Below are 12,615 nucleotides of genomic sequence, written 5' to 3'. Positions count from 1 at the left end.
TCGCCACATACATAACCATGTTCAAAGGCATTCATATCTTTATCACGTTTGTATACCATAGTTGAACTTGCACACACATTTTCCCTGTTCCTCCCTTGATGATCTAGTTTCCCTGACTCTCTGCATTAAGTCTCACACCAAGAAGTATTTTTTCCAGGCTTCTGATGCCAAGTGAATTCAAGTGCAGGCCATCATTCTTATACAAATGTATTCTGCCATTAAACACACCCCACACATCTAAAAACTCACATCCATATCTTCTACATAGCCTGCGCGTGAAATCATTTGCTATCATCGCCCTCCTTTTTAACTCAGTACTATCATATCTAGGTAGTAATCCTACAATTTTTACTCTCTCACACTTCTTTCTCGTTTCTTCCAACAGACCTTTCATATCTTCTCTCATACATGTTTGTCACTACTTAAATTATTAGTTCCTACTAGCACTACCATTTCTTTTACATTTCTTTTTTGGTTTTCAATTACGTTTGTCATATTTTTAATTTTCGCTCCCAGGAAACTAGAAGTGGTGACTCCCTCGGCAAGCACAAATTTTAAAATTGTGTCACAGTTGTGTTGTTGCTAAGACTGTCCACAGTATTATTAACGTCGTGTAATCTATTTTTGGTATCGTGGCGTTCAATGAAAACTAATAATTGAAATTCAATAAGTATAAGCCGGACAATGAAATGCTACTTACCGGTATGCAGCCACTGACGCAACTATGAAGAATACCAATAACTGGAACAGTTTCTCCAAGCAGTCCAAAACGAGGACCTTGAACAGTTAAGGTTAATGGCTGCGGTAATTCAATCAAACTCGGTTCCGATATCCCCAATCCGAATACATCGTGAGTGCAAACAGCCAGTCCTATCACGCTTGTGTTGGGCAAGGATCGCACCACTTCTTTTTGACCATTCTTTCTGACGAAAGAAAAAGAAAAAAGTAATCAGAAAGTAATCACGAAAATATCTGAGATGTTCGTATTTACACATTATTCGTGGAATCACAGAAATAGTCACTAACCCAACTTCCAGGAGCTCCCACAGGATTGTTGAATGCCGGTTCCATGATCCATCGTTAGAAGAAATTCCACGATGTTGTTCACATGGGCTGTTAGATTTTCCACCTGCAGACAAAAAAAAAAAAATAATGAAAATGCTGAACCATGGATCCTAAATCAGATAAAAGGCCACAAGGAAGATCAACTTTCTATATTTCGGTTACAATAACCATAGAATCCAAAAGCTTCCCCGGATAGAAATTTACAAGGATAAAAATTGATAAATCAAAAATCTGCAGATCTTATTCAAAACAATTACGTGGATAGAAACATTCATGAAGAGAACAGTTTTCTTACTTGCGTGAAAATCCACTGGCATCTGGAACGAAGGAGGGATGCAGGGTCGGGTTTCAAGAAGCAGTTTTGTCATCGTCATCAGACCAGCGCCCTGGAACAGAGAAATGTACGTTGTAATAACACCTTGCTGACGTAATCGGAAGCATCGAGTAATTTTAAAGTAGTGCAAAAGAATTAACAAAAGAATGTGTGTCTTTAAAGATCGGGCTTCCGTTTTTTTTTTTTTTTTTTTTTTTCGTTGTGAAATAGTCTTTAACGTTGCCAACTTACTTGAAAGGCGTAGGAAGAATCTGCAAATTGAAAGGCTGACAGAAGAGGAAAGTCTGCAAGTTGAGAGGCAAGATCACGACTGGACCCGAGTTTTGTCAAAAAGTTGAATATTCCTGTTAAAAAAAATAGACCTGCTAGCATGTGTCTGATAATACTGTGCATAAATTACAGTGTAAATTTGTAATAAACTTGCCCACCCATGCTTCCTTTTGAACACATTATTTACTATTTTGTCGATTCCAAATACGGAATAATTTAGCACCAAAACACAGGTGGACGTTTGTGCGAATTATAAACACTCAATTAAAAATAGATGGGTTCCGCTCCTCAGTTTACCATTCTCTACCGTTGTTAAGCATTTTTAAAGCCATCTCATTCAATAGGTGCAATGCATTCTCATAAAAAAACTGAACATTTTAGAAAAATCTTTTTATGCAGCAATTTTAATTAAAGTCCTTGTTGGAAGGTTGCTTTTTAATTGAAAACTAAATGGGCTTGAAACTAAAACGGCTGTCGTTTAAGTTTTTATACAAACAAGAAGTTACGAGAAATGAAAAATAAATGAAAAAAGGGTGAAAGTCAGAAAGATCTAATGTTGTGCATTGAAAATCCATTCAGATAAAAACGAGAGTTGTATTCAAGAAGGACTCACTGTTCACTATCAGACAGAAAATTTATTACGTTCATAAATCCATAAAAAATAATACCAACTACACCCAAACTCTGTCATCATAATTTTAGATATACTGTTATCTTAAAAAAAAAGTGTCGTACTTACTTGGTTGGCGTTCTTTATGGCAGTCTTCCGGTAGAGGCTCAGGAGGTTCACTCCTTTGAAGATATTCTGAGAATGTGTCGAATAGCTATAAACAGAAGAAGAAGAAGAAAAAAAAAGTGGTACATTCATTATACTTTCCCAACATTGTACTTTATTCCGTGTAGCATTTTATTAATATTATTATGTATAACTGGATTAGTAAATTAACATTTGAATGAATTAAAAAGTTTAATTAAATAAGAAATTTTTATCCAAAAACCGAAATGAAAATTAAACGTGAATAAATGATAAAAAAAAATCAAATGGAGGTTTTGCATTTTTTTTATGTAAACTATCTACGAAAGGAACATCATTACGGTGATCGTAGGAAAACCATGCATATGATTAAAATAAACAGTCGTACCCCCCCCCCCCCCACACACACACCAAAAAAAAAAAAAACAAGTAAGCCAATCATACCTTCTCTGGAGTGAACTGTTGGTCTTCAGGAGAACCTAAATGAATACTACAGAGAGAATCTGGGGCGGAATTTAAGGTGATCTTGCACTCCGAATCCGAGATTTCTTGTACATTGAGGGTTACCTGCAAGCGAAACAGCAATTCGTTTGTAGGAATTCCCAACAATCTGGAAATTCAGCATTATTTGGATGTTCTTAAACTTAACAACAGCAAATTAGTCAGCTTGGCTTACCTTGTTTCTGACGCAATGGGAATGGATGAGAAGAGAATCAGCAACCACCTCTCCATCCTCTGAAACATACATCAAGAGGACCCGCAAGACAGGGGTGAAAGATGAATTCACTTGCAGAGTGTAGGTGAAGTGCTGGACATGTGGCAATCGAGTGGCGTTGACAAAGGGAGTATTTGGACTGCCTTTTTTAATATTTCTGGACATGTGGACATTCAGTTTACTGACATAAGGAAAGTCAATATGATCCACATCAATTAGTTTGAAGTTTTCGTCTTTATTCAACAGTATCCATGGTTTCCCCGTACCAACGAGCTATAAAAGAGGTTAATTGCTGAACTGATAATAATAATAATTAAGTTTACACTTTCATAGTTCAGTAGAAGTTAGAAAATTACATCTACTTTGTAGACGAATGATATAAGGAATAATTCAAACCTGTAAGTAGAAATCTGGGACCTTCAGTGGATCTGCAGTTGTGTACATAACAAGCAAGGTTACTTTGTCTCCGCAAGACATTCGTGTTTGGTTTTGGGGATAAATCTGTAAGTATTTCCCACTGGGAGTGTGCCAGGGATTGAGGACTGTCGAAGTTTCGGGTTGGTGAACAACTCCTCCACCATAGACAGGAAGGACTCTCGGGAAACGGGGCGTTACTACCTGAAAACATAAACAACTAATAATATAAAATAGCTCTCTCAGCTAAAATTGATGCGTGATTTATTGTGATCTTAAAACCAACAAGAAGCGTAAATCGAAGCACACATCTATCACTTTATTCACTTACTTCAACGTACACCTGCTGTACAGACGGATCTTGAGGAGGTATTGCGAATTCTGATAGTCCATGTTCGTCAGTCACTATTGAACCGCAGTTTTGGGATGCATGGACCCAAGGTCGAGTACGGGATTCGTAGCACAGATTCACTTTTTCACCCGCTACATGAACTCCATCGGGATTGGAAACATGGACCTAAGTGCAAAAGTACTAATTACCGATGCAGTTCTAATTACCACAAAGTATTATCATTATCTATTATTTCAACAGATTTCCTAGTAATAATAAGCATAATTTACTCGTCATATTTTACTCCAAACCATGCTCTATGTGACATATATTCATGTAATTCAAAGTTGTAAATGCATGAATGAACAGAACTATTCTAATTTCTGTTTATTATCAAAAGACTGTCGAAACACTAATCATAGCTGGACAGTTAAATAAAGGCGTGGTAGATGGTTGGAATAGTACTTAAATTTAGTGATCTGCTCTATAAGAAGTCATAATAAGCCACTCGAAGAAAGCCCGTTCTTAGTTCGATTCTAGTCGCAGACTAGAGGAACTTTTCTAAGCATTTTTTCTACCAGTTACTGAATTAGTCGATCTCTGGATCAACCGTAGAATCCACACTATTTCAGACAATGCACTACGTTAGAATTAGCATTTACGAGATGGTGACACTTGTCTGTTTCTCTTCACCTGATGCCGTTTATAATTCATGATAATATGAATTTGAGGCCACTTTTGAGGCACATTTCAGGCCATTTGGTGTGAGATTGTGGCTAGCAGAACTAAATATACAATCGGGTGCTGCTATAGACCAGGTGATGGAAAAGATGGTGGTGACAGTATGCACAAGCAAATAGAAGAAATGAGTGGAAGGAGGGTGATTATTATGGGAGATTTCAACTATGGTCGCATTGATTGGAGTGAGGAGAGGACACACGGGAGGAAGGAACTGGATTTTATGTGGTTATTAAGGGATAACTATCTGCGACAGCATGTAATGGAAAATACTAGGGGTCAGAGAGTGCTTGACCTAGTAATTACATCTGAGGATTTGGCTGTAACAAATATGACCACATTGCCACCAATCGGTGAGAGTGATCATAGGGTCTTAACTTGGGAGGTGGCTAAAGGTGTAGAATTTTCAATTAAGACAGGGTACATGTGGAATTATCGGGCGGGAAAGTATGACAAGCTTAGGAGTTTGATTGGTTCAGTGCCATGGCATGTACAACTGCAAGGACTAGAAGTTGATAGTGCATGGGAGGTAGTTAAGAAGTGCTTGCATGAAGCAATGGCTGACTGTATACCTAGAGTCCGAATAATAAATCAAGTAGGAGTTAAATGGATGAATAACACCATTAAGCTTGAGTTGCAAAAAAAGAAACAACTATGGAGGGAATTTAAGGAGAAGGGTGACCGGCAGGCACATGAACGGTATAAAGCGCAGGCCAGAAGGGTGACGAGTGTGGTAAGAAAAGCAAAAAAGGATTACGAAAGAACATTGGCCATGCAGGCTAAAGAGAATCCTAAACAGTTTTTTAGATATGTAGCAAGTAAAAGGAAAAATGTACATGGCAGATTGATTTTAAAGAATGCCGATGGTAGGGAGGTAACTGAATCAGTTGAGATAGTTGAATTACTGAGTGAGCACTTTGCAAAAGTATATCATCCAGGTGGTGACATTGCAGAAATGAATAAACCAGTAGATTATACGGGAATTGTGGTTAATGAAGTGGAGGTGAGTAGTCTATTGCATAACCTCAATGTCAATACATCTGTGGGATTGGATGGTATACCAGCTCGTGTTGTACGAGAAGCAGCTAAAGAATTGTCAGTACCCTTGACCATTTTGTTTAATTTGAGTCTCGGGTCTGGGTTAGTCCCGAGCGGGTGGAAAGAGGGGAAAATAGTTCCACTGCATAAAGGTGGTTCCAAGACTGCTGTTGTAAATTACCGACCGATTAGCATATCAGGAATCATTGTCAAGGTCTTAGAGAAAATAGTCAAGAGGAAAATACAAGATTGGATAGAAGAAAATGGGATACTGTATCGGGGACATCATGGTTTTGTGAAGGGTAGGTCATGCCTCAGTAACTTGCTCACGTATTATAACACAGTGACGGCTGAACTGGATAAGGGTAATGGGTTTACGGTGATTCTACTGGACCTTGCCAAGGCCTTTGACAGGATTCCACATGGAATTCTAATCAGTAAATTGCAGCATATGGGAATGGACATAGGGTTGGTGAGATGGATAGGAGGGTGGTTGACGGAGAGATATCAGAGAGTGGTTTACTCGGGAGTAGAGTCCACAAGACGGCCTGTGACTAGTGGTGTGCCACAAGGATCTGTTCTTGGACCACTGCTGTTTAATTTGTTCATAAATGATATAGGAAATGATCTGAGAGGAACAGTTCATTTGTTTGCGGATGATTCGAACTTGGGTAGGGCAATAGTGAATGCAGATGACGTCAAAATTTTGCGGGATGATTTGGATAGATTGGAGGTCTGGGCTAAGGAGAATGGATGTCAGTTTAATGTGGCAAAATGTAAGGTTATGCATTTTGGAGTGAAAAGATTGGCGGCAGTTTACTGCATTGGTGGAACCCTGCTCCAGGAAATTGATGAGGCACGAGATTTAGGAGTGTTGGTAGATAAGGAATTGAAATTTAGGGGACACATTGCAAAAGTGACCAAAACAGCTCATCAAGTCACTTGGTTGCTGAAGAATACGTTAACAAGCAGAGACAAGCAGGTTATTGTTCCTCTCTATCGAGCCTTGATAAGACCCCATCTAGACTACTGTGCTCAGATTTGGTCACCTAGGTTTCTTCTTGATGGGGAGGAGGTGGAGAGGATCCAGAGGCGAGTGACCAAGATGATAGCAGGTCTGTGGAATGAACCGTATGAGAACAGGTTGAGGATTTGTGGGTTGCAAAAATTGGTTGATAGGCGGAGGAGGGGAGATATGATTGAGACATTCAAATTACTGAAGGGTTTCTATAAAATTAATTCAGAAGATATTTTTGAGAACAGGGCTGGTTGTGGGAGGACTAGGGGACATCCATGGAAACTGGGCAAAAGTGTGGTTAGTAAAGGTGTTAGAGCTGGGTTCTTTACTTTTAGAGTAGTGAATGAGTGGAATGCGCTACCTGAGTCTGTAGTGGATACTGTGACAGTGAATGAGTTTAAGGCGAGGTATGATAGATACTGTATGAATGTCAAATAGTTGTGATGAATATGATTTGGGGCCTCCCTCGATGAGTCTAATGACTCCCTGGAGTTACCCGTAATAATAGTAATAATAATAATAGTAATATTGGGCCAATCTGATTGGCTACCGATGGAGATTGAACTATTTCTTCAGTCTCCAAAAAGTTAGATGGGACTAAAATGGCCTCGCCTGCTGTCTATAGGGAATAAAAGGAGTTTTTTTTTATTTTATTTTATACTCTATCCCTCTCCCCTTCTAATTTTCAAAATCCTCGTAAACTCACCTTGCCTTTGTAAGGGAGGCCTGGTTTAAAGTATACAAGACCTTCTTTGTGGTCAGGAAAAGTGATTGTTAGTGGCACGTGGGTTAGGTTAAGCGTACTGGATGACTCTTTCATGATTCCTAGAAAAAATAAATAAATAAAATGCGTTATTCTTTAGTATAGCACAGCATGATAGAAGCAAACAGAAAGTTGAATAGTGACGTTTATTTAAAACAGAATGCATTTTACCCGTCTTTTCATCGGTTACGTTCACAGATAAGTGCAGAGTTCTGTAATAGTTCCTTGGACTTGTATATTCCATCTGTTTCTCTGTGATAGCGACTTCAGTGCAGCCATCAATCTGTAGAATATTCGAAAATATTCCAAGAAGCGTTTTATTGCATATATTAGTGAAGAGAAATCGTTTTGATAAATTAGTTTAATCCAAAATACTAATCATATTAAATTACAAAAGTTCTTTTAGCTTTGTAGCAATCTTGAATGTCAATTATAAATTATTATTGGTAATCGGGTTGGAAAAAAAAAACAAGATTCAAAACACATGCAGTTACCTTTCCTTCTTGTGTAACCCGTGGACGTAATTTACTCTCTACATACGACACATGAGCTGACATTCTTCCCTTAACTGGCATTCCTTGGGAATTACTGAAAAGAGACAGAAAAAAGCTACTTTTTCTCGTCTCCTTTTTTTAACAGTAGTATTCTGTAACAATGTACAAGTAAGCGAACACAGAAACAAGACTGATTTTCTTCTAAGTGGTGTTCTAGATGATAACAGTTTTATAATATACTTATTATAGTAGAGGGTGGCCATAATTAATCTTTCACTATTCAGAGCCTTAATGTAGCTCGATCTAACTAGAATGTCACCAAATTTGGTAGGGAGACTAATCAGACGCGGGAAGAAGGAATCTACAAACAAAAAAATTTAATTCGAAAAGTCACCGATAGGGGGAATACGGCGCTGTTGTAGGAAGCCGAGAATTTGCACAAAACGAAGTTGTACACCTGTTTTGCTGGCATCATAAAAGCTAGAAAGTAAAGGGACGACCTATGACAGCATCTGCAATGATTGATAATGCATAAATAGTATAGAAATAGAAGACACGACACAACATAAATAAAAAAATGAATTTTAATTAGGAAAAGATTTCTGGAAAAATTTCTAGTGTTTTTTTTCCTTTTTCTTTGGGGAGCAGGGTCCCCGGGCCCCTTCTGGGTGCGCCACTGTTGGGTGTTATTTGTAGAGTTATTTTACCTTAACGAGTGCAATTCAGCTGTTCTTCGTGAGTTTAAAACCCTGCAAAACTTGCGTAAAGGTCCGTCCTCTGTCAGCTAACGCAGTTAGATCGATGATTCGGAAGTTTGAAGAAACAGGATCTTTGGAAGTCGACCCGGCAGAGGAAGAAAACTAGTGCCACCACGGGTAACTGAAAGAAGTTGCCACCGTATTTGTCGACAGATCACAAAAATGTTGCTGGTAGTAGCAGCACCAGTGGAGTAACGTGACAATTGGATATGACTTATTCCATTCCACGTACGGAAAGTCTTACGCAAAATTATTACATTTTATCCGTACAAGATCAGCTGCTATCCGATGATTATGATAAGCTACTGACATTTGCTCTGACGTTACTATCGTGCCAGTGTCTTGAATTGGCATCCTTAAAGGACAATATCACCGACTGTGACCTTCAGACATGTTACGTCCTGCTCTTGTGAATACTGTGTACAGGATGCAATTTCTGAACCACAAGAACGGTGTCAGCATTGAACTAGGTCTTTCACATGGGTGAACTCGATGTACTCGAGCAACAGGCTTGTGACAACACTTACGCTCCCGTAACTGTAATACTGTAATTACTGTGCTAAATTAAGTTGATATTAAATGTTTCATTAATTTGAAGTACAACACATAAAGGCAATCTTTCATTTCAATTTAGCCTTCGTTATTCATTTGTCTGTTTATTTTTTGCATTGCACAGTGCCATATTTCACCTATCGGCGACTTTTCGAACTTTTTTTTGTTTCGCGGAATCTTTCTTCCCATGTCTTGATTAGTCTCCCTACCAAATTTTTTAACATTCTGGTTGTTAGATGGAGCCACATAAGACTCTAGTAGGGGAGTTTCATTATGGTCACCCTGTATTATAAAAGTTTAAATATTATAAACTTTATAAGTAATTTTACCTCTCCATGTTAAAAATTGTTCAATAGCGTAGCTCAAAAGAAGCTTCCAATTCTTATGTTTACTTTGCTGGATATAAATTTGTTGCTAATTAGCCAACCTAAAGACAGGCAGAAATTGGCAATACAGTGCTGAACCTTGAAAACCGGTGTTCAGAAATATTTCAACAATTTGAATTCTGAACAGCCTGACACGAACTTTTATTTCAAAATACAGTCATCCCTCGATTTACGTCAGGGTTCCGTTCCATCCGGTAGGACGTAAGTCGATACATTAAGTCAACAGAGTTATAGAGGTTAGGGACTTAACAATAATAAGTATACTGTCATTTTAATTTTTAAACCTTATAATAAAACTGTACTGTGCGTTACTACCACTATAAAACAGGACAATAATCACCGAAATCTTCCTCCACAATCACATCTTCATTACCTTCCCTATGTGAAGGACGCTGCGGCTCTTCTGGTGTAACCTTAGTTTTTGTTTTATGAAAATGTCCGATGTGCTTTGCTTATTTCTCTTCTTCTTTTCATCATAAATTTGTTTATAGCAAGCAAACGCATCACGTACTTTACTTTCCTTTCTACTAATAAGTAGCGTTCAACATTGGGGTCTATGTCTTCAACAATTTTGAGAACATCGCTAACTGCAGAGAATATTTCTTCAAGACCCTTCACTGTGAATTGTTTAACTATCTCTCCTTGTTTCTCTTTTCCCCCTTCCTTTTCTCATTGTTCCTCTTCTGCAACACGTTGTTCCTCCAGTTCGATGTTGGTCACCTCTTCAGGGGCGTTTCCTATGAGTTGAACTATGTCGTAATCATTCACTTCGAGATTCAAGTTGTTTGCTAGGCCCGCTATTTCTTCACTCAATTTAGAAACGTCTTCATTTTTTAAAAAACTTCCAAAATCGTGCACAAACCTTTTTAATGTCTTTTTCCATATGCCATTCATAAATTGAGAGGTGACTTCGTCCCAAACTACAGAAATATTTTTAATAGCATGAAAAATATTGAATGCTTTCCAGAATTGCATGAGAGTCTGGTCATTTTCTTCAGTGGCAGAAATGGCTTGTGAAAAAGTTCTCCGTAGATAATAAACCTCAAACACTGCAAGAACTCCCTGATTCATCGGTTGGATCAATGAAGTAGTGTTTGGAGGGAAAAACATGACCTTGAACTTGGTGAAAATCACCGATATAAGACGGATGACCTTGAACATTAACCAGAATTAATAAAAATTTTAAATTCTACATTTTCTTACACACAATACCTTTCCATTTCACTCGCATAATTGATTAAGGCATTCGTAAACAATTTTTGAGTCATCCACGACTTCTTATATCTCCGCTAATGAACTGGAAGAGTATGCTTCCTAATGTTTTTGAAGACTTGTAGATTCTCACTGTGCCATATCACAAATGGTTTCAGTTTATATCCAGCCACATTACCCCCAACAGAGTCGTAACACGGTCTTTAAGAGCTTTGAAACCAGACATAGATTATAGCATTTTGTGGATGAATTGTCCACTCGGACTTTTTTCTCCCCGAAACAAGGTCTCATCCATATTAAATATTTGCTGTGGCAAATAATTTTCCTCAGTAATAATTTTATCCAATTTCTCCACAAACTCCTTGGCAGCCTTCTATCGGAACTTGCAGATTCACCATGTATATTTTCACATTATGCAGTGCGAAATGCTGCTTGAATCTCATGAACCAACCGGAAGAAATGTTGAATTCGTAGTCGTCATCGGGTCCTGCTTTCTCCTTCAACATGTTGAAGAGATTTAGTGCCTTAGCGGTTATGGTCATAGTGCTAAGAGGTATGCACTTTTGGTTAAGTTCCTCTATGCATGATGGAAGTAGCTTTTCCAATCAACGATAGGACCTTGTCGTTGAACTTGCAACTTCGTTTCAAGATCAATTGCTCGCCTCTTTTTCTTTGATTCTTCCCTAGGTTTTTTGATTGGGCGTGTAGGGGGCCATGTTGCACAAAATACCGCGAAATATTTAACGATGATTACATAAATAACATATTTTTCAACAAAATCTACAGAGGAACTGTTGTAGCGAAGTGCCGACTACCGAGAGAGGTTGCAACTGAATGAGCTCTTGTCACTGCATTGTTGCTAAATAAAAAATCTTTTTACTTTATGATCGCTTGTGTCTTGTTCGAAAGTATAGTCGAAAATGTTTTTTATTCCCTTATGGGATCACGGAGGTATCTTCGAAAGGACGTAACTCGAACGGACGTAAGTAGAGGGATGGGATGACTATATATTTAGTTAAATCCTTTAATTATTGAAGCGTTATTAGATTTGTTTAGTTTAAAGTCACGTCACGCCTATCAGCTTATAAGGAGTGTTGAAGTAAAGGGAATTAGCCATTAGCATTCGATGTTGCCAACATTTTTGTTCCCAGAAAATCAGTTTTTTCATCCTCACAGTGTAAACCGCTCAGAGATAATTTATAAATTATTCACAGGTATAATATAAAGGCATCATAGTTTTAGTGCTCCACCATCTCACAATTTAACAACACACCAGGATGGATATTCTAATTCGCATTCCCTCCCTTTCAACTCTATTTTTGGAGACGAACAATTTCACTTACCGCGCGCATACAGTCCAGTTGATAGATGGAGCATCTGCTAGAACATGACTAGGAGCTGTGATATCCACAGTTAGCTTCTGCTGCTCTGAAAGAAAAAGAAAAAAAACGTAGAATGAATTCAGTTCATTGGTGGCAAGTAATATTTTTGGTATAGGCAAAATACTCAGTAATATGAAAGTTTTTCATTGCGATAACAATTCAAAATCTTAGCTTATCCTCCATTATTTATTATTTTTACTTTCTATAGATGTAAATAACTGGTCACTTCCACTAAATGGTCTGGTAAATACTTTTCTTTTCATCATTGAATAAAACAATGTAAACACCATTGTTGTAGGGTAAACTTTACGACTAGCATTAAACATTAAACAAGTAAACAATAAGAATATCGTTTTTTTCTTTGTTTGTGTTCTCTAGGTTGCATGCTAGG

At 37.9% G+C, this 12,615-nt stretch overlaps 1 protein-coding gene across 1 annotated transcript in view; it reads right to left on the bottom strand.

Annotated features, from left to right (window-relative positions):
- Positions 1-1,265: 1,265 nt before the first annotated feature.
- The window catches only part of LOC150099892 (murinoglobulin-1-like), a 38,469-nt gene continuing 27,119 nt past the window's right edge, over positions 1,266-12,615 (bottom strand). The window contains exons 7-17 of the mRNA XM_090403166.1: positions 12,186-12,270; positions 7,935-8,028; positions 7,612-7,723; positions 7,384-7,502; positions 3,884-4,069; positions 3,535-3,756; positions 3,100-3,411; positions 2,868-2,990; positions 2,409-2,493; positions 1,631-1,743; positions 1,266-1,451 (exon numbers count right to left, since the gene is read on the bottom strand). Coding sequence (XP_090259292.1) covers positions 1,266-1,451; positions 1,631-1,743; positions 2,409-2,493; positions 2,868-2,990; positions 3,100-3,411; positions 3,535-3,756; positions 3,884-4,069; positions 7,384-7,502; positions 7,612-7,723; positions 7,935-8,028; positions 12,186-12,270 — 1,637 coding nt within the window. The remainder of the gene's footprint in view (positions 1,452-1,630; positions 1,744-2,408; positions 2,494-2,867; positions 2,991-3,099; positions 3,412-3,534; positions 3,757-3,883; positions 4,070-7,383; positions 7,503-7,611; positions 7,724-7,934; positions 8,029-12,185; positions 12,271-12,615) is intronic.

Source organism: Typopeltis vanoorti, chromosome 13, assembly GCF_054136105.1.
Source record: "Typopeltis vanoorti isolate ZY-2024b chromosome 13, IOZ_Tvanoo_1.0, whole genome shotgun sequence".
Taxonomy (NCBI): Eukaryota; Metazoa; Arthropoda; class Arachnida; order Uropygi; family Thelyphonidae; genus Typopeltis; species Typopeltis vanoorti.
This window is presented reverse-complemented; position numbering and strand designations above follow the sequence as displayed.